The sequence below is a fragment of the Rhinatrema bivittatum genome, chromosome 5, assembly GCF_901001135.1.
Source record: "Rhinatrema bivittatum chromosome 5, aRhiBiv1.1, whole genome shotgun sequence".
Taxonomy (NCBI): domain Eukaryota; kingdom Metazoa; phylum Chordata; class Amphibia; order Gymnophiona; family Rhinatrematidae; genus Rhinatrema; species Rhinatrema bivittatum.
In genome coordinates, this window is record NC_042619.1 from 350,712,171 (window position 1) to 350,735,097 (window position 22,927).

The 22,927-nt window shown below is 42.1% G+C and overlaps 1 protein-coding gene across 1 annotated transcript in view; it reads left to right on the top strand.

The window, feature by feature from the left end:
• LOC115093009 (E3 SUMO-protein ligase RanBP2-like) overlaps positions 1 to 22,927 on the top strand; it is a 119,447-nt gene that overhangs the window by 72,726 nt on the left and 23,794 nt on the right. The window contains exons 21-23 of the mRNA XM_029604588.1: positions 16,149 to 16,322; positions 17,705 to 17,797; positions 20,528 to 20,727. Of these exons, the coding sequence (XP_029460448.1) occupies positions 16,149 to 16,322; positions 17,705 to 17,797; positions 20,528 to 20,727 (467 nt within the window). The remainder of the gene's footprint in view (positions 1 to 16,148; positions 16,323 to 17,704; positions 17,798 to 20,527; positions 20,728 to 22,927) is intronic.

The window sequence follows — 22,927 nt, forward strand, 5'->3', positions numbered from 1 at the left end:
CATCTATTTTCTTTGTGGCGAAGGATTTGTTTCATCCGTATTAGCTCCGTGGAGAACCATGGTTGTTTTCCTTTCTTTTCAGGGTTTATTGTTTTGGAGACTGCAGGGCATATCTTGTTAGCCACTGCTTCCGTGATGTTGTGCCATGAAAGAACTGCCGATTCAGTGTTGGATAAGTCCAGGTTTGAGAGTTCTTTCGTAAGATGGTCGCTGAGAGTCTCAGATGCACATGTTTTCCTGTAGTGAATGGTGGACTGAGGTTGCGGGCTGTAAGTTTGTTGTTTAGCGGTGATCTTGGTGGTTATCAGAAAGTGATCTGACCAGGGTACTGGAGTGCAGGTGCAGGTGGGTTAGTGTAACTGGGTTTAAAAAAGGTTTGTGTAACTGGGTTTAAAAAAGGTTTGTGTAACTGGGTTTAAAAAAGGTTTGTGTAACTGGGTTTAAAAAAGGTTAGTGTAACTGGGTTTAAAAAAGGGTTTAAAAAAGGGGTTTAAAAAAGGTTAGTGTAACTGGGTTTAAAAAAGGTTTGGATAAGTTCCTAGAGGAAAAATCCATAAACTATTAATTAATGAGCAATAGTAGCTTGTGATTTATCTAATTTATGGGTACTTGCGACTTGGATTGGCCACTGCCGGAAACAGGATGCTGGGCTTGATGGACCCTTGGTCTGACCCAGTATGGCATGTTCTTATGTTCACATAGAAATTTAGCTTCTGTTAAGTTGACCTTTCATGTTCCATATCCTAGGCTGCCATTGCTAAAGTTGGAGGATATAAACCCATACTTACTATGTGTAATCATTGACATTTAAATGATGGCAGTTTACATGCTGTCATCTGTGGGTTCACCACTCTTAATACACAACATATAAGTGCTTTTATGATGACATAAGATATATACATGCCCTGTACCACGTATACATTCCTGGTAATGGGTCTGTATAGGTTCTGCAGTTAAGGGGTAATATTTTGCTGATTATATTAGTGTTTCCTAATCAATTTGTCTTTAGACCTGATCAGGCGTGCCACAGAAAAGTCACCACTGCCTGATGCTCAGATCCGGGCCAGCACCGTGGCTCCGCTCTCAGCACCTTGCAGAGACACCAGATATTGCTCTTAAACTTGTAGGAGCTCCTTTCTGAGAAGGTGTAATCATGCATGCCTCTTCTTAGCTACAGCTTAAGCCCTGGAGCATGGTAACTAATGGGCAGCATCCAGGGCACAGACGGCTGGGATCTGGAACAGGGTGAAGAGGTCCAGGGAAAAAGGCAAAGAACAAGACAGGCAGAGACTGGGACACAGTTCGGAGCAGGAACAAGGCAGAGGGGAACAGCAACTAATACCAGCAAATGCAGGAGGGACCTGTTGCTGAGGCACTGGCTTGGGAGCACTGCAGAAGGTTAAATGTTCAGTTCTTGTTATATCCTCTCTGGGTGCCACGGCTAGGTTTCCCGAGGTGAGGAATAGAAGTTTGCAGAGGATGCACGAGTCTTAAGGAGCTGGGTCCTGCTGAAGGGGGAGCAGCAAGGAGGTGGCAGGGTGAGTGACTGCTAGTCATGGCAAGGCTACCATGCCGGCGCTCGTAACAAAGATTTGATGAGTTACTACCTAGAACAGAATTATAAAAATGTAGCCTCGCTATATTTTCATTTTTAACTCTCTTGTGCTGCAGGAAAGCAAATGAAAACTGACTTTATTTTCAGAACGTGCTTGATCTGCCAGGATTACTTTCCCAAATTACCTAGTTCTTTTAACTCATGCTTGTTTGCACTAACATCTAATAGTGTCCATATAGTTCCATTTAATCATCTTTTTTTTTTTTTGGCTCGTGTTTCTGCCTGAATATGTTATTGATGGTTATGTACCAGAATTATTAAAATATATTTTTGTGGACCTATTTGGAATTGCTTTGCATTTTGAAAAGCTAAAACGTGGATGAGGATACATTTTATGCATGTGCATTTGAAGATGTATACGTTTTGCCAGTTTGATTGTATGTGTGGTGAAATTGCCAGTAGTATGCTTCGAAATGCTGCCAACTTTCACAGCGTGGCAACAGAATCTGTTGGTTACAATAGGTTAATTCATAAAGCAGCTGTACCGGCTATTTAAAATTTTAAGCAAGATTTCTTGGAAGACCAGCAGTTCAGAGTGACATACATGGATCACGTGACCATCAATGGCTAGATACTTCCAGAACTTTCTGGATAGGACCAAAGGCCTTTCACCACTTACATGCTGTGGCCCATGACTCCATTTGGGTAATACTTCTTTTGAGACCATTTGCATGCATTCTTCTTTGGCTCTGCAAAGCTTGAGAACCTATTTTCTTTTCTTCAACTTGTTTTGCCTATGGCTTCGTAGAGTTTGCCAGTTAAATTTTTATTAGCACTTTGAGATTTTTTATTAATCTGCTGAACTGGTCTATTTTTTTTTCTTCTTCTTCATGGCTGCATGAGTTGAGGAGCAAAACGTTTTTTTATTGGTTTGATTTCAACTCAAGGATTTTTCCTTGTGATGTTAAAGAAATAGGTTATTAGCTTCAAGTCTGATCCAAATGCAAACAGATGTCCTGTTACTGGCAAGTATATGGTTTGCTACAAGTATTTGGAATAAGGACATAATGCTTTGTCCCCCTAGTATACCCCTAGAGTGACCTCAGCCCTTCAGTATTTCTCCATCTCTAGCAAATGGTAGACGTACCACTCCCTAGGTGAATTGCTGTACTTTTTGGAAGGAGAAATTCTACATTTAAATTGGAGAAAAAAATTGCGCCCCGCTCTTCTGAGGTGAAACCTAAAGGTCCCTTGCTCGGTGCGCTGTTCCCTCATCATTCCCAATCCTGTTGGGTTAAGGGGAAGTAGGCTTCTGAGCAGGTTCAGTGCCCCCACCCGGGGTAGGCTAGGCCCTGCTTTAGGCTTGGTTGGCACACCACATGGTAGGCCGCGGTGGCGCTATTTTGCTTGCATCTTTGTGCATGCCGTATTGCCTTCCATAGAACATTGGTATGAGCAATGCGTCGGCTTTGCGCATAATGTCGTGTGCGTACGTAGGCACACAACCTACTAAGCACAGAATACAGGTAAAGCTGGGCGCACGATTTGTACGCATAAAATTTTAAGTGCGAGCAGACAGAACAGCCGCCAATGGCTCAGGCAGTCAAGAAACAAAAGCGCCTTTTTCTCTGCGCTGCTTGTCATATTAGGATTCCAACATGTCCGCACTGTGAAGAAGCGCAGGGAGAGTTGGCCTCCCTGGACTTTGCTAAGCCTGGCTCTTCCCATTCAGAGGATGGGTTAGTCACAGCCTTAACTGAAAGTACCCCAGTTCTGAGTACCCCCGGGAAATTCAGCGGCACCTACCCCAGTATTTCCTGGGCTAGGCTGCCTTTTCTTGGGTGGAATTTTTCCAGGGCCTTCAAGCCTTCGTACAGGCGCCTGTCCAGACGGAACCTCAGCCAGCAAGCCCTCCCTCACCCAGTTCTATCGGCAGACCTCTAAACATGCCTCTCCTCACCAGAAATCTGCACAGTACGGCCGAAGAGGAAGATACAGATTCCTTGGAAGAAGGGGAAATTTCCTTGGTTTACAACTGTATCTGACCATGTTACAGTTTTTCCATAGAAACGAATTGCCGGCTCTGGTTTCCCAGACCCTGAAGATGCTGGGAGTTCCTGGGGTGGACTCTGACAGAGCCAAAGAACAACCCCATTCTGATTTCCCTACAGAAACCTCTTGCTACTTTCCAATACTGGAAGCCATCCAGGAGTTGATTGACTTGGAATGGGATGCCCCAGAAGCAAGTTTTAAAGGGGGAACGAGCGTTAGAAGCTCTATACCTACTGGATCCAGCAGCGAGAGAACGTTTGCATTTCCCTAAAGTAGATGCACTGGTCTGTGCTGTCTAAGTGAACAACTATCCAGTGGAGGGAGCAGTGGCCTTAAAAGATGCGCACAATAGACTGATGGAGTCCATCCTTAAACAGGCCTTTGACGCAGTAGCAATTACCTTACATATTGCTTTTTGTGTTGCCCTGGTAACTCGTTTGTGCCTACTCTTCTCTCAGGAAGTGCATGACTTGGGGGTGAATTCCAGAGCGGTTATGGAACCCACCACCACCTCCTTTTTAGCTGATGCGGGCTCAGATCTTGTCCGGCCAGAGGAGAGGCCTTCGTGGTGGCGGCCAGAAGACAGCTATGGTTGCGGAATTGGTCAGCAGATACAACCTCCAAGGTAAATCTTCCAAAGATGCCCTCCTTTTCAGACACGAATTGGAAAAACTGGCCAGTAAGTGAGGCAAGTCTCCAGTTCCCCGGCTAAAAAGAAAACCACTTATAGCGCCCCCTCACCTGTGAAGGGTAGATCCAGGGGCTCCCAATATTTTTGCCCCTACAGAAACTCAACATTTCAGAGGTCTCAGTCCTTTCGTAGTTGACAGTCCAAGAGAGGGGAAGGCTTGGGTTCATGTTCATCCTGTTTCAACAAGTTTTTGGGCAGTAGTTTTTCATTTCTTGAAATTTATTTTGTGCATTTTAATGTTTTGTGTGTTGTTTTTTCCTTGTTTTATTTATAGGTTAATGTTTTATGTTGTATTGCACTTGATTTTTTGTATGGAAATGTAATCTGCATTGAACAAACATATGTTTCTGAAACCAGAACCAGTGGACTGTGCACCTCTACCAGAAAATGAAGATGGAGCAAAGCTGACATTACAGTATATATACCCCTGCAGGGACATTAGCCAGCCAGTATTCTCTGTCGCCAGCAGATGGTGGACATGCATTTCCCTACTGGGAATTGGTTTTATGTTTAGGAGAAAAGGAGATTAATTCGCCCTGCTCTCCTTAAGGTCTCTCCCTCAGTTAAGAATTTCTGAGGTGATTTCCTTGGCTCTTCAGATGAGTGCCTTGGTCTGGTAACTGGTGTGGACTTAGCTGTAAAACAAAATAAAAAGCTGAAAGGCAAGGGGGTGCAGGAAGCAGAGTGCGGTGGTTAAGGCTTTTACCCTCTCCCTCCACAACTCGAGACCATGCTTGTACTCAGCCGGGATGGGCTGAGCTCAGGTAAAGTCTTAAATTGTTTGAGAAGGGGAAGTTGATAGGGATTCCTTCTCCTCCCCCCTTTCAGGTCTCTGTGCTTGGCGAGCGATCTGACGGCCATTCCCGTCCCGGTGGTGTTCGGGTATTGGGGGCAGCCTAGTGGGTTGAACAGCCCATGCGGCTGAGGGTCGGCTGGTTCACTGCCTGGTAGGCCATGGAAGTGCCTTCATGCACAGTATTCTGCCCTCTTCAGATCCAATGGTGCGTTTTGGTTGTGTGCCTAGTTTGGTGCATAGGAGCGCCTACCAGGGTGCCTAAATTGTGCGCATGAACATGCCATTTTTATGCTCATACGCACAAATGAGCTTGTGTTTTACGTGTATTTTTTTTAGCATCTTGTTGGAGCTCAGGTTGGGCACCTATTTTGGCACAGTGTTGTGAGCCTTATCTGATGGCACCTATAGTGAAGAAACTTAAGCTCCTTGCCCATTGTGGTGTGTCATATTTGGGCATCTCAGCTGGCATTCCTTCTAACTTGTGTGAGCGCTATTTTGGAGGCTCAGGGGGAATTACATCAGTGTGATTTTACTAAGCCTGGTTCTTCCCAGCCTGGTGTGGGAATTGAGAAAGGGTTGCCTGATCTTGGGGCTTCCCTAACTAGTTGGTCAGCAGGGGGAAGGTAGTTCTGTGGGCTCAGGACAACTACTCCCGGGCCTTGGCATGGATTCTTCGGTCTTTTCTTGGCTGGAATTTTTTTTTCAAGGACTGCAGTTCTTTCTTCAGGTACAATCCTCTGCCCCAGCCAACCGTATCCATGTACTGTGAAGTCCCATGTGCCTGAAGCTGTGGATAAGCATCTGAGTACACCTGGAGCCAGTTTGCCCGATAGGGATCCAGATGGCATGGATGATGAGACTGATCCTTATTCACTGGAGGATGGGGAAATTCTTTCATAGAGATGAGTTACTGGATCTCATTTCCCAGACACTGAAGATGCTGGGAGTATCTGGGGCCGAATCAATGTGTGAATTAAAGAAAAATCCCATTCTGGTTTCATTGTGTAAAGCCTTGTTTCTTTCCTGTTATGGAGGCTATTCAAAAAATAATTGATCTTGAATGGGGCGCCCCAGAAGCAAATTTTAAAGGGGGAGAGTCTTGGATGGACTGTACCCCCTGGACCTAGTTGTGAGAGCAATTGCGTTTTCCCAAAGGTGGATGTGCTTGTCTGTGCCGTTATCAAGCAAACTATTCCTGTTGAAGGGGGAGCAGCTTTGAAGGATGCTCAGGATAAAAGAATTGAGGCTATCTTTAAGCAAGACTTTAAGGCAATGTCCTTGATCTTGCAGATAGCTTCTTGTTGTTCCCTGATAGCTTGCTCTTGTTTGCTGCTCTCTCAGGAAGTTGAGTCTAGTATAAATTCCAGGGCAGTGATGGAACCAGCAGCTGCCCTTTTGGTCTGCACTTTGGCCAGAGGGGTGGCTTCGGTAGTTGCGGCTAGGTGTCAGCTATGGCTGAGAAATTGGTTGGGCGATTCAACCTCAGTCTAACCTTACGAAGTTGCCCTTTAAAGGCTCACTCTTGTTTGGAAGTGAGCTGGAGAAAATGGTCAAAAATGGGGTGAGTCCGTGGTTCCTCGATTACCAGAGGATAAGAAACAAGCTCTGCATTCCTTCAACTCCAGAGGTCATACTAGGGGGGTTTGACATTTTCGGCCCTATAGAGGAACGGCCTTTCAGAGGACTCGACCTTTGGGTAGGTCTCAGTCCTTTTGTCTCAGGCAGCCCAGATGGGGGGAGCAGACTCGAGTTGGGAGACTTCAAGCCTCCCAATGAAGGTGTGCCAACCCACTTCTGGGAACAAGAGGCTGTCTCTCCCTATTTTTTTTTTTTTTTTTTTTTTTTTTATTGTAGGTGGGTCACTACAGACCAATGGGTTCTGGAGGCGATATGAGATGGAAGTGTGTTGGAGTTTCGCAGTGTTCCTCTGGATGTGTTCATGTAGTCTCCCTGCAATTCTACACAGAAGCGGCAGGCAGTGGAGTGTACATTGTCCAGACTCCTCACCCTGTGGGCTCTGGTTGTTCCAATGTCTCAAGAAAATACAGGCCAATATTCCATTTATATCATTGTGCCCAAGAAGGCGGACTCGTTTGAGATCCAGAATGGAATGAATCATCATTTATGGGTGACTCGTTTTCAAATGGAAACCTTGTGCTCTGTGATAATGGCAGTACAGTCAAGGGAGTTCTTGACATCCCTGGATTTGTATGAGGCATACCTGCATATTCCTATCTGACTAGAGCATCAACAATTTGAGTTTTGTGATGTTGAGGCGTCATCTGTTTCAAGTGCTTCCTTTTGGTTTGGCCACCACGCCCAGGACTTTTTCCAAGGTCATGGTGGTGGCGGAGTTGAGAGAGGATGGGATCCTGTACTTGGACAACTGGCTAACTTGGGTCAGTCTGGAAGAGAGCCTCTGGGTCTCACGCAAGGTGATCTCCTTGTTGCAGGAGTTAGGTTGGGTCGTGAATCTGGCCAAGAGCAGTCTCCAGCCATCTGGATAAGTGTGGGCTTATCTTCAGGTGCCAGCAAACCCTGGAGGTGGTGCCGTGGGTGAGGGTGCATATGCATTCTCTTCAGTGCACTCTGCTGTTTCGTTGGAGCACGCATTCTCAAGATTATTTGCTTTGGCTCCATCTGCTGATGGAAATTTGCACAACTCTAGTGGTGTTTTAAAAGCAGATCACCTGAGGAAGGAGTTTCCCTAAGGTCACGGACTGGCTAGTACTCATGACAGATGCGAGCCTCCACAGTTGGGGGAGCTCACCGTCAGGAGCTGACAGCGCATGGGCACTGGAGTGCAGAAGAGTCTCTCTGGAAAATCAATTGGCTGGAAGCCCAGGTGGTCCAGTTAGCATGCTTGCAGTTTGGCAACAGGTTGCAGGAGCGAGCAGTCCGGATAATGTCAGGCAATGCGGCAGCAGTAGCCTACATTAATCAGCAGGGAGGAACCAAGAACCAGCAAGTGTCGCAGGAAATAGACCGACTTACAGAATGGGCATAAGTGCATCTTCTGGAGATCTCAGCTTTGCACATTGTAGAAAAAGACAAGATTAAGAGCAGACTTTCTCAGCAGGCAGAGTATGAACCCAGGAGAATGGGAATTGTCAGATGAGGCATTTCAGCTAATAGGGCATACCCCAGCGATCCACTTTCTGGACCTACTGGCAGCTTTTCACAATGCAAAGGTATGCTGTATGTATGCTTTTTACCTAGGATCCATGTTGGGTAGAATGGTTCAAAGAGTATCAGAGGATAGTGCTTCTGGTGGCACCAGACTGACCCCAGGATACCATGGTTTGCACGATGGTTGGAATAAAGGATTGGCCCTTAGTTCATTAAAGGTACAGGTAGTGGCTCTTGCCTGTTTCAGGGGTCATGTGAATGGTGGACCCTTATCAGCTCATCCAAATGTGGCCCCTTTCTTGAAAGGAGTGAAACATCTTCTTCCTCCTTTGCCGTTTCCAGTGCCCTTGTGGAGTCTATCTGGTTTTGGATTTCTTAGTGGACCCTACATTCAGACCAATGCATAACCTTTCCTTGTGGTTGCTGACTTTGAAAACTGTTTTTTGTGGCGAGTTCTATGCATTGAATTTCCAAGCTGCAGGCTTTGTCTTGCCAAGAGCTGTTCTTTCAGATGTCTCCAGGGGTGATGCAGCTGAGTATTGTTTCTTCCTTCCTTTTTGCCCAAAATGGTCTCCGATTTTCTCTTGAATCAGTCTATTTCCCTGCTGTCTGAATAGGGAAGGAGATGCGGAGGAATATCACTGTTGCAACCCTTGGATGTTAAGAGACGTATCGTGAGCTATCTGGAGGTTTCTAAACCTTTCTGAAAGACAGATTGTTTTGTCCTCCACGGTGGAAGTAAACTGGGCGAGCTGACTTTGTGGGCTACAGTAGCTCGCTGGATTGAGGAGGTAGTCATGACCATGGATCCTGAACAGCCGTTTCCTGTTCAGGTTAGAGCTTATTCCACTAGAGCTCTGGCAGTGTCATGGGTGGAAGTTAATTGTTGTCTCCGGTTTTCATTTGCCGAGCTGTGACGTGGGGGTCCTTACACACCTTTTCCAGGTATTATCGTCTGGTTGTGCATGCCCGAGACGACGCAGCCTTTGCATGTGTGGTTTTGACTGGACCGTGGACAGCCTCCCCCCTTATTCGGGAGTAGTTTGGTTACATCCCACTGGTTCTCGGTTCATCTGACTAGCTGCTAAGAAATGAGAAATTATTACTTACCTGATAATTTCCTTTTCTTTAGGATAGTCAAATGAATCCAGATTCCCATTTTTGGCTGCCAAATGATGTGCTATGGTCCTCCTGCATGGCTACGTGTTCCAGGGGTTTACTGGTAAGTGTTAATCTAGTCCCTAGACTAGTATTAATACATACTTTGAGCTCAGTGTTTCTTGTTGACTGAGTACTGGAATGGTTATCCGTTTTTGATCAAGTTCTGTTAGTTTGTCCACACCTGGCTTTTGTAGAGAATACTGGCGGGCTGATGTCACTGCAGGGGTGTTATATACTGTGATGTCAGCTTGCTCTGTCTCCATCTGCTGGTAGAGGTGCATAACCCACTGCTTCTGGATCCACCTGTCTACACTAAAGAAAAGGAAATGAATCAGGTTAGTAGTAATTTCTCATTTGAAAAGTGGAATGTAAGAAATACAGGGTCAACTATATCAGTAGAATTGGCACTGTTTGAGATGAAGTTGAATAGGAAACTTGCTGAAGTGTTAAGGAGACATGTCTGTCATCGCGAGGTCCCAGCATCATACATTTCAATGCCTTAGTATTGAGCAGTCCTCCCGGTGCCTCCCCTTTGATGCTGACATCGTTTAAGCTTTGCCCTGCACCATCCACATTGACTCCTATCTTTGACCCTGTACTGTCCTGAAGCCTAAGGAGCTGAGTCCTTGATGCCAGGGTCAGTGCAGTTCAGACATCCATACAACTAACAGGTGGTTTTTTTATTTGAGTTGTCTGAGTCTTCCTGGGGCCCTGAATACTTTTGATTAGTATTCCTCTGATAAATACTCTACTGACCCCTCTGCAGCTGGCAGGAATAGGTTGGTTTAATTTTTTTTTGTCAACATAGCTGAGGCTGTGTCCCCTGTTGAGTCTGGCAATGGCTGCCCACCCTCTTTTCCATGATACATAGAAGAGGATATGGGAGACCCCAATTGGTAAGACGAGAGTTGGCCATTAACTGAGGGCTTTAATAAGCCCTAGTTATTGCACCTGCTCAAATCTGTCCTAAAAAAAAAAAAAGCCAAAAAATGTAAAATCTGCTCCTTGCTTACAAGGGAAGCAGACACATTCAGTCTCTTGATGGAAAATGAGTTCTTGAAGAAGCATCTGGTCTGTATGACCTACTATGCTTTTCAAATGCATCGATTTTTGTTTGTTTACATAGTTCTATACCCAGCAATTGACCAGTGCGGCACACAATATCAAACCACGAAATCACGTTGCATACACTAACTCAAAACATAGAATAATCAAAGTATAAAAACAATGATATATAACAGAGCCTTGAATTACTGCAGTTAAAGCTGAAATGATATGTTTGCTTAAAGAGAACTTCTTTCAGCTTTTTTTCTAAAACTCAAATCAGCATTATCTGTATTCACCAGAGAAGATATTCTATAGTCCAGGATCTGCTATAGAAAAGGCCCTAGTTCTTGTCTCTTGTAATTGATATTCACAATATGATGGAATTGCCAACAAATTCTATCCGGAGGATCTCAGTCAAAGTTGAAATGTAAGATAGATAATGCGATTTTGTGGATGATATATCTCAACCTGTATTCTCTGCCTAATTAGGAGTCTATGGAGTTGTTTTAATCTTAGGGTTTTTCCTAGCTTGATATCCAATTGCTGTAATTAACCTAATGATTGCATTTTACACCTTTCAATAGCCCTTCTGGAAGACCAAGGGGTACCAGTGCCTTCATACATAATATTTTGTAATATTTCACTGTTTCAAAAGACAAATTTTATATTTAAAAAAAAAAAAAATCTTTTGCACCCATTTTAATATGGACTGATAACACACAAATTGAACCACACAAGGTATTTTAACTTCCATTTCTTAAGCTTCAGTTTTGCATTTTCCTTGCTACCTGCATTTTAGATGGAATAATGGAAAGGAACACAGTGCTTCACAAAAGGTGGTGATAAAGCATTTGGAAAGAGCTCGCATGACACATGTTGATCTAATATCAAAAAGATCACAGTATCTGGTGATTTAATCCTTGTTTGGAGCATGGATGCATCTAAATATTCTTATACTGTCTTGTTTCATTACTTCTTCTGTGATGCCAGATCACTCTTGCCTATACATTGTGACCTCATCCAGCGCATGAATTGAAATCTCTTTGCACAAACAGCTTGTCTATATTGGGTGCAAGAGCTCATAGAATTCCTTTTTGATTAGGAGAGGAGTCAGCATGGTCGGAGAATATGCACTAAAGTGAAGTACATCTTCCATGAGGCAGGTTGTTAGTGGATGGCCAGATCTGTAAAATGTATAACTGGTTCCAGCCTCACTAAACTGTGACTGGCTAGATATGTTTCATTGAGGGCTGCTGAGTTACTCCTGGGGGAATTCTGCATACTTTCTGTTGGTCAAAATAATATAATATGCATAAGAACATAAGAACCTGCCATACTGGGTCAGACCAAGGGTCCATCAAACCCAGTATCCTGTTTCCAACAGTGGCCAATCCAAGTCACAAGTACCTGGCACGTACCCAAAAATTAGATAAATCACAAGCTACTGTTGCTTATTAATTACCATAATAGTTTATGGATGTTTCCTCTAGGAACTTATCCAAACCTTTTTTTAAACCCAGTAACACTAACTGCTGAAACCACAACCTCTGGTAATGAATTCCAGAGTTTAACTATGCGCTGAGTGAAAAATGATTTTCTTCAGTTTGTTTTAAATGACCTACTTGCTAACTTCATGGAGTGCCCCCTGGTCCTTCTATTTGAGAGAGAAAATAACTGATTTACATTAACTTGTTCAAGTCCTTTCATGATTTTGTAGACTTCGATCCTATCCTCCCTCAGTCATCTCCAGACTGAACAGCCCTAACTCCCTTAGCCTTTCCTTATAGGGGAGCCGTTCCATGCCCCTTATTTTGGTCACCCTTCTCTGCACTTTCTCCAGTGCAGCTACATCCTGTTTGAGATGCGGTGACCAGAATTGCGGTCTCACCATGGAGCGAGTCTTTGAGTAATTAACTTAAAATGTAATACAGAAAAGTTATTACTCAAAATGCAGAATTTTAAATATTTTGAGCAGAATTCCCCTAGTAGTGCACTGTAGGGGAGTTATTCCTTCCACCCTCTCCCTTGGCAAGACCCCTTTTATTCTACCCTCTCAGGCTCTAACTCCTCTGCTATCCACTATGTCTCCGTGCTCCCTCCAGGCTCAACCCCTTCTACTATCTTCAGCCCTTCACACAGGCTCCCTCTCTCTCATGTGCACACGCCCTCAAGCAGGCTCCCTCTAACCCTCTCTGCATGCGCACATGCCCTCACTCAGATATGTAATCTCTAAATCACAGCCACATAGATGAAGGGCCTCATAGTGTTCAGGCATGAGCAGGATGGACTCCACTCATGGTCCAGTGGGGCCTACATTGCCTTCAGCTGTGAGTGGGATGGGAGATGCTCGTGGCCTATAGAGCCTCCCTCAACTTCAACTGCGAACAGGTTGGGGGTTGCTTGCGGCCGCCAGATCTCCTTCAGCTTTAGCCATGCCATACTGGATCAGACCAAGGGTCCATCAAGCCCATCATCCTGTTTCCAACAGTGGCCAATCCCGGCTATAAGTACCTAAAAACTAAGTCTATCCCATGCTACTGATGCCAGTAATAGCAGTGACTATTTTCTAAGTCAACTTGATTAATAGTAGTTAATGGACTTCTCCAAGAACTTATCCAAACCTTTTTTGAACCCAGCTACACTAACTGCACTAACCACATCCTCTGGCAACAAATTCCAGAGCTTTATTGTGCATGGAGTGAAAAAGAACTTTCTCCGATTAGTCTTAAATGTGCTACTTGCTAACTTCATGGAGTGCCCCCTAGTCCTTCTATTATCCGAAAGTGTAAATAACTGATTCACATCCAAGACCTTTCATGATTTTAAAGACCTCTATCATATCCACCCCCCACCCCTCAGCCGTCTTTTCTCCAAGCTGAACAGCCCTAACCTGGGGCCTCCATTGCTTTATCTGTGAGTGAGATGGACTCTGCTTCGAGCCTACTGGGCATCTCCAAATTCTGCACAAGAAAAGACAATTTAGTGCAAATTCTGCATTTCACAGTAGCGCAGAATTCCCCCAGAGTATGGATGTGTAATGTTCAGTTTCCTGTCTCATGTCGGCTGTTCTCTCAAGGTGATTGCAGCTGCTGAGGAATTTGCGTACATTCCAGGTTGAGCTGATGTCTTTGTTTTACCAGATATTGCAACTGTATGTCTGATATCCAGGTAACAGCAGTAACCCAGCAGAGGTTTAATGAAACAAGCTTTTTTTTTTTTTTTTTTTTTTTTTTTTAATCTTTTTCTTTCCTCTGCTTTATAGAAACAGTAGTACTGTCCCTAAATAGCGCTGCTCTGATGCCATGGTAGCATACAAACGCAGTAGTTTTTGCTCAGCAAGGAGCAGCTGTCCTCCTGAGCTGCCTGCATGCAGCCACAGCAACATGCTAAAATTTCTTTTTAGAAAGGAAGGATGATTTTGTCCAGTTAAGATACCTCCCATTCAAGCCTTTGTTTTAAGTCATTTAGCTTATTGTATTGCATTGTATACTACCTTACCTAAGGGTTTGATAATAGGTTTTACAAATAATTCAAAATGCGACAGTGCGTGTGATTTTCGGCCTTTGGTGGAATGACCATGTTGCTCTTCATTTGCAAGAGTTACACTGGCTGCCTATAACTCCAGAATACAATTTAAAATTCTGGATTTACTGCATACGGCTATTTATGATGAAACATTGCCTGTGTGGTAGGGGGTTATACGTTACTCTAGTCAGTCACTATTGTCTGTACCTTCAGTGAAGCAATATTTTGTATCCACTATAAGAAGAAAAGCCTTTATCATGGACCCTGAGGTATGGAATGCATTTCCATTAGAGATCTGAAGTGAGTCTGATTTACGTTTTTGTAAATTGATAAAAGCATTTCTTTTTAGACAGGTTTTTAATTAAATGTATTTTTAGCTTTCATTTGACATGTTTTTATTTGTATGCGTTTTTTATGTTCAATACTTACTGTTTGTTCTGCACATTGAGCATTGTTAGATTTGCAGATTTATAAGGTTTGTAAATAAATAAAATCTCCACCTGGGACAGTCACCACTCACTAGTGCCTGGCCGTGACACATGCATGTCTCACTCACATACACTCATTGTGAACAGATGACTGCAGTGCTGGGTTCTTGGTAAGAATGTCTGAAATATTTCATATATGATGAGGCCTGTTATAGATTTGTGAAAATTGTTATAAAGGAACACTGATCACTTGGTGGCAATTTCCGCAGGTACAAACTTACAGGCCGATACAGTACAGTTTAACTTGCCTGTGCTTATGTTTTTTCCCTATTTTCTTCAGATGGATCCTTCTAGTTTTTGATAGGTTATTTTAGCCAAAAGAACTTTTCACCTTGCCTTTTAACCATACCGGCAGTCGTTTGGCCTTCCTTCCACATCTTTTAATGCATAGAATACACTGGGACTGGGCTTCTAAGATGGTATTTTTAAACAATGTCCACATCTGTTGTCTATCTTTTGTAGATATACCTTTCAGTTTTTTCTAATTTTCCTCATTTTATCAATCTCCCTTTTGAAAACAATGCTAGAGCTGTAGATTTACTTAATGTCCCCCTTCTAATCATTAAGTCAAATTTGATTGCACTATGATCACTGTTGTCGAGCAGTCCTACTACCCTTACTTCTTGTACCAAATCAAGCTTTCCACTAAGAATTAGATCTGAAATTCCTCCTCTTGTCTGTTCCTGTCCTTAACACCACTTCTGCTAGGAGGCTGTTCCATACTTTCACCATCCTTCCTTTTAAATAAATATTTCTTTAGAGTATTCCTGAATTTTTCCACTTTTATCCTCATCCCATGACCTCTAGTTTCCAAGCCTTTCTATTGAGCAGCCCATCTCCTGTGTCTTGATACCTTAGAGGGTATTTAAATCTCTAGGGTATATATGCTTAGATCTTGGTCTCCATATGCTTTACAGTGATGACCTCTGATCATTTTAGTAGCCACCCTCTGGATAGATTCCATCTGGTTTATAGCCTTTTGAAGGTGCGTTCTCCAGAATTGAACACAGTATTTCATAACATATAGAAACATAGAAGTGACGGCAGAAGAAGACCAACGGCCCATCCAGTCTGCCCAGCAAGCTACGCAGTTTATCCATTTTTTCCCCCCTTTTTTCTCCCTCCCACCCGTCTCTATTGGCTTCCAGCACCCTCCGGCCCCAATTCCCTTCCACCCCTCCACCAATGCAGAGAGCAGCGCCATCCTAGTGAACATCCAGCTCAATCAGGGGTAGCAACCGCTGCAACCAGCAGGCCACACCCCTGCCCCTTACCCACCCCTGTTTTGTTTGCTTGTTTGGTTTTTTTTTATTTTATGAGATGGCAGCCCTCCATCCTTCCGCTCCGTGAAGGTGGAACACCAACCACTGGCCACTGGCATCCCGCTCCGTGAATGCCTCTGTGGCTACTGCCGCTCCGTGCAGTGTTTGCTGCACGGAGCGGCAGTAGCCAAATGAGGTCTCGCCAGGGTCTTTATGTAATTGAGGGGCAGTGATGAGTTAAAATTGGATCCAAAATGTATACACACAACTAGCTGGTGCTGTTAGTTCAATGATTATGTTCTTATGTTCTCCTAGGTCATTTATTTTGTATATTAGATTTTTCAGTATTTCTCAGTCTGAGCAATTCTTAAGAAATATAGAAGTTTATTAAAAATGTGAAACTTTTTTTTTTCTTTTTTAAAAATATTTTCTTTCTCACCAGTTTTCATCAAGAAAGAACGTGAAGTGGAGCAAGAATCTGAAGACGTTGTCATCGTATATGAGCTAACTCCTACCCCTGAGCAAGAAGCTCTTGCTGAAAGCCTCTTCCTACCGAAAACATTCTTCTGTTACAAGAACAGACCAGATTATATAAGCGATGGTGTTGAGGATGATGGTATGTCTTATTTTTAAGGGTTTAAACATTATTCTATTCCTTACCTAATTGGGGGAGGGTTATATTCACATCTAGATTTTCTTTTATTCAGATATGAAAATCTGTTCTAATGATTGCTGGAAGTCTCCCTGAAATGTTGGTCAACAGATCTGTTCTGTACAATGTAGTTGGTGACTCACGGAGAGGCTTTGGGATTACAGTGTTAATTCTTGGGAATTCTTGTCCTGGGTTGTGTGTTTGTTTTGTTTTTTTACACAAAGCAATAACATCAAATTTACTGATAAAAATCAGTCTCACAAAATCACTATAATATGCAAATTTATTTGAAAAAATTATTGAAAATTGTGGGACTAGGACATTTTGAGACTGATTACAATCTTTCAGAACAAATTAGAGCAGGCAGAATCAAAAGAATCATTTATTACGATGCAGTGCTGCCAAACAATGCTCTCTATGTATTTGATAAACTGCCTGTGATTTGATGTGACTGACTTTTACCAGCTTCTTGAAGTGCCTGTCCTAGATTGTGGCTCAGTTTTAAAAAGATATTAAGGTTGTGACCTTCTTTTCTCCATTTGTATCCTATTATATCTGAAAATTAGCTATCTGGTGTGTGCAGGGTATACAAGAGTGGGTGATGTCTTGCACTTACCCAGGTTTGGTACAGTTTGAGCAAGGCTTATCTTGATATGATCTGATTAATTAGGTAGTCTGACCAATTCTTTTACTTGCATTGAGACAAGATTTGCATTTAAGGCAGAGTGCAAGCAACATATGAAATTACAAAATGAAAATTGATTATTTAAATAGATGCTGTGACCATTGGGAATGGACTTGTTTATGAAGTGCGTTTGAGTTGCTCCAATACTGATGAAGGTGAAACTGTGTTGTGTATAATGTGCTTAAATCAATTGTATTTTATAAAACAAAATGTTGTTCTATAGATATAAACATATTAGCATAAAATACCTGCAAATGGACATTTGTGAGGCCATATGTCTGCACACTCTGGGGTAATATCTCACATTATCAGCTTTGTCTTATTACCATGCTTATTTATCTTTCTACAGTCTTAAATACTTTTCTCTTGTAAAACCTATTTTTTAACCAAGAATCAAGTTGCATTTGTAATTCATTTGCATTCCTCACTTTCAAACAAAATGCACAGGGTTCAGATAGACATTTGTTACCAGATTAAAACCTTAATACCTGTTGACCCTAATGTTTGCTCTGTACTTGCTCTGCTATCTCTCTGGGAGTTGTTAGTGAATTCAGCAATTGGAAGCAGAAGATGTTAAAACATTTGTCATCCATCTAAGATCTGATGGTAGAAATAGATGCTTACACTGAAAAATGTTTATATATATATTTTTTTTAAACAGATGAAGATTTTGATACAGCAGTAAAAAAGCTTAATGGAAGACTATATCCAGATGATCCTCATGATTGTACAACCTCTCAGTATCCTGGAACAGGTAAACGGGGAAAAAAAATCTGTCAAATGGAATTGGCTCAGTTAAGATGTGTGCGCTTCTCTAGCATCTCATCCAGACTGCACTATACGGTACAGCACTACTGAGTATTCTTGAGGCAGAGATTGCGCCTAGGCCTGCTTGCTTATTGATCTTGATAGTGAAAGACCTGGCTTGGCAAAGTCCTCATAAGATAAGACCTTCCAACCCTGAGTCAGACATGGAAGGCCACCAGGGTGCAGTCTGGGTAAGGGGGCCAGGGGCCACACGTGGCCTGAAGCTTAATATTCCCCAACTTTTGAAGTGGCATCAATCTGACAGAATAAATGGGACCAAAGGTAAAAGAGCTCAGTCTGAATTGGAGCAATTATCCCAGTTTTCTTTTTTTATGGATGGGGAGCCATACAAGGACTGAAAAGGTTCTGCTTTACAGCAAATATAAGATAAAATGAGGGCATGCATAAATTGAAGATCAGAATGTTTGGTCCAGAGGTGCCACATCTGCATATTGTAGAGAATTTTGGGAAGAATGATAATTTTAATTAAAACACAACGACCCAAGAAAGACTATGGCAAAGAGTACCAGCAAAGGAGAGTATTCTTGATAGAGCCCCATGGGGCAGTGATTATAGAAATCAATTATTGTACTCACTAATTGGATGCCCAGATAATGCAGTGTATTACCAGCCCACTGTTGTTGGCATGGCCCATTCCAACGTTCGTGCAAAGACACATCCACTGAGAAGGGCTGCGATTTCAATGTTTAGGCCCGAGAATAATCCCAATGTATCTATGACGGGAAATAAGCTAGACACAGGGTCACTCATGAATAAGATCATGTCATCTGCAAGTAAGTTCATCCTGATCACCTTTTCCCCCACAGGGACGCCTGCAGAATTTGGTAAAGAGTGTAATTTGGTAGCCAATGACTCATTGATAAAAAGTAAAGGGGACAGGGACAACTGTCTTGTACCCTGCTGCAGCTCAAAGGGGATTAGATAACAGAAATTTGTGCTTGAGGCTTATAATATAGCAAACCAACATAGGAAAGAAAACCTTCTCCCACATTATACTTCTGCAAAACCCAGAACAAGTAGGATCATTCGACCCTATGGAAGGCCGTCTCTGCATCCAGGCTCGGCAACATTCCATTTTTATTTGGAGGAATGAACGGCAACCCAGGGTTTGAGACGTTTCTCAGAAGAGACCCTCCCTCTAACAGAATCCGATTGATCGGGTGATATTAATGAGTGTATTATCCTGTTGAGCCGCTAACAATTTCAGGTCCTGTTTTAGTAAGGAGATTGGTCTAAGATTCAGGATGGTGATTACCTTTTCCCAGTTTGGGAAGTAACCTGATCATGGCTAAGTGATGACCAAACTGCCCAGTGATTGTATGGTGTGAAACATTTGCTTTAGTAGAGTGTGGATTGTCGCCTAAAATTTTATAAAATTCAGAGCTGAACCTATCCAGGCCAGGAGCCTTTGCTAATGCTAACTGTGCTATAGCCACTTTGACTTCCAACTCTTGTGCTACTGATTCTGGAGAGAGGCGTCCATCCCCTCTCTCGCCACTGATGAAGGAGAAAGGGATTCGCTGACACTTCATGCTGTAAAGACTGGATTAATTACAATCATAGATATGCAGCTGCATGCCAAACACTTCAGTATTTGCATCCCAGCACCCTTCATTTGACCAGGCTGTGGGTCCTAGTTTTTAATCATGCCCCCATTTCCTGAAATATGTAGTTTAGAATATTTGCATACCTTGCTATAGACGTAAATCAACACATCCACTATATATACACACACACACACAACAGCAATTCTGAGAAGCACAAATCCAGTGATTTTCTCAAACGTCTACATGCAGTGGTAATCACACTCTATACACAAACTGTCTGTGATGCATACCTGTAACTATCTTAACCTTTTTTCTTTTTTTCCACCAGTGTGGCTTGTGCTTCTCTGACACTGCTGCTTGAGTTATGCTTGCGCATAACTTAAAAATTAAGCAAAATTATACCCCAAATAAAATAAATTTCTCTCACCTGCTGGTATGTGGCAATAATATCCAAATCAGATGAGGTTCCATATGAGGGAAGGGGGAAAACAGGAGCTCCCTGTCCAGCGAAGCAAGGCAAAGGGACACTCATAAAGTATCAAATATTTCAGAAGAGTACACAATTATCAAAAGGCAATTGGAAAGTTGTCTCCTAGATCATCGTTTACACAATAGATTAGATTAGATTACCACTGCCAATTTACATTTCAATGAGCTAGTTTGTATGCATAACCTTTTCCTAATTGGTTGACATTAACACTCTCTTAATAGGATGGTAGTATAATTTTTATCTCATATGTTAATGAGGCTGGGATTCTTGTAAGTCATATGATTTATTGTAAATTGAGTCCAGAAGGCAGGAATGAAACTCTAAGCTGAATTCTACATACTTTTTTACTTTTGGCCTTCATTCTAGCATTTCAGGATACTCTTGTCATGTCAGCAACCTTGAATAATTTTACAAGTTTGATCAGTTATTTCACAGTATATGAATAGCTTCGTAGAAAAACTTTGTCAAAGCACACTAACAGCCTCTCATCAAAAGAGAGATGTTCCATCCTCTCTCTTATTGCTGTCCTGTGCACCTTTTCTATTGAAGTCAGCTCTTCCTCTCACTTCACGAATTTTTTTTTTCTTTGCCAATAATGTTGTATATTTGTGTTATCTAGGTCATGTAGAAGAAACGGGAGGAAAGAATGACAACGAATGTGTTGTTGTTTGGGAAAAGAAACCCACCCCAGAAGAGAAGGCGAAAGCTGAAAATTTAAAGCTTCCTCCGACTTTTTTCTGTGGTGTCAGTGATACAGAGGAGGACAAAGACAATCAGGAAGACTTTGAAACAGAAGTCAGAAAGGTTAAAGATGCTAAAGTAAGGACAATGATTTCATATAACTTTAAAAAAAAAAATGTTTGCTTCCAGTATAATCATCTAGAAAACAAATTTTGCAAGGAAGGTTTGGGAGCTTTAACAAGAATTTGCATACAGTAATCATAAGTCTTCCATGGTTTAGTTAAAAGTGATAATTTGATAGAATGCTGGAATTATTTCCTGAAAATGGAACTGGTGCAGAGTAGACGTGTTCGCAGAGGCAAGCAGGGAAGGAGCTGGGGATGGGAGTTGCAGTAGACTATTACACTTGCAGTGAGACTGATTGCTAACATGAGATCCCAGAAAGGAAGCAGAGATCCCTTTCACTACTACCTTCACTTGTTTCAGGCAGCAGGATCCAAGTCCAGATTAAAGGCAGTCCCATTCTTTAAAATTTAGTAAGGCAACACCCCACCACAAGTAATTGACAGACCCTTAAAATGAAGTCTGTGAACTCCTTCACATATAATATGCATGGTCTTTTTTTCTTTTTTAATCTATATTTGATTTGAAACTAGAAAATGCTAATTTGATCTATTTTTTTCCAATAAGCATTGAAGATAAGGTAACTACATTTTTAATGAGTCATCTTTTAATCTTGTTGACTGTAAATGTAATACAAATCTAAAATAAAAGTTATGGTTTGGATAAGGCTAGTTATTCCATTAGGCAAATTAAATTTATTTATTTATTTAAAACATTTCTATACCGGCCTTCATGAATGGGATTCATATCAGGCCGGTTTACATGGAACAGGGGAAACCAGAAGTAAAAATAAAACCAAGTAAACATAAATAAGAAAGGTCGAAAAATCAAAGTTACAATAAACAGGGGTATTGAACTTGGGAGCTAGTGTAGCTAGGAATAAGTGAAGTAGGAGTAAGAGCGATAGAGATTAACGAGGTAATTATCAACTAATATGTTATGAAATTAATAGATATTAAGTTCCTTGATCTGGGTATGACGAGTTAATTTGTGTTAGGGGAAGGCTTGGAGGAAAAGCCACGTCTTAAGTTTCCTTCGGAAGGTGTGGAGGCAGGGTTCCAGTCTTAGATCAGTCGGTAGTTTGTTCCAGAGGACTGGTCCTGCTGTAGAGAAGGAACGTTCTTTGGTGGTTGTTAGCCGGGTGGATTTGGTAGGTGGGACTTGCAGCATTCCTTTATATGCCTCTCTGATGGGCCTGTCTGAGGCATGGAGTTTGAGTGGAGCCTGTAGGTCTAGGGTGAGTTGTTTGTGAATGGTTTTGTGTATTATGGTGAGTGCTTTATGTTGAATTCTGTATTTTATTGGCAGCCAGTGTAGGTTACGGAGGATAGGGGTAATGTGGGCGCTTCGGTTAGTGTTAGTTAAGATTCTGGCTGCTACGTTCTGGAGCATTTGTAGGTTTTGTTGCCGAGATGGGGAGCCCCAGGAGCAATGCATTGCAGTAGTCCGTCTTTGAAAATAGTGTAGATTGGAGGACAGTTCTGAAGTCCTGGAAGTGGAGGAGAGGTTTAATTCTTTTCAACACTTGAAGCTTGTAGAAGCATTCTTTGGTGATATTATTGATTGATTAAAATTGATTATTGATATTATTGATTATTGAAATTGCCTAGAACACTGCAGTTTTGGGGTGGCAGTAAGGACGATTCTATATTAGGCAATAGAAAGTAGCTGTTCTGCTTACTGCTTCAGCCCCTCCCCTCCCAGGCATCTGCTGGTAACAGATGGGGAGGGGGTATGGCTGGAGTGCACAAAGTACAGCAAAGGTGGAACCAAGCTGCTGGCACTAACTTTTAAAAAGGAGATATAGAGCAGCTTTTAAACTAGAACAAAGGGGAAAGCTGACAGTCGCTCAGCAGCACATAGTTCGGAGGGAGGTATCTTCAAAGGATACTAATGATGCATTAGAATTAGGGCATCCCGACAGTGAGGTTCTAATAATAAGAAAAGAAAATAATAAGAAAAGTATAAAATAAAAATAAAATATAAATTATAAAGTATAAAAAGAAAAAATAATAAAAGTAGTCCAAGTGCCTGTAACTAAAAACTCACCTGAGCTAAAACAAATTCTAACGTATCCCTATCAATTAAAAAGCAGAATGAAAATACAAACAAAAAACAAACTTTGAAATGTTTGTATGCTAATGCCAGAAGTCTAAGAAGTAAGATGGGAAAATTAGAATGTATAGCAGTGAATGATGACAGACTTAATTGGCAT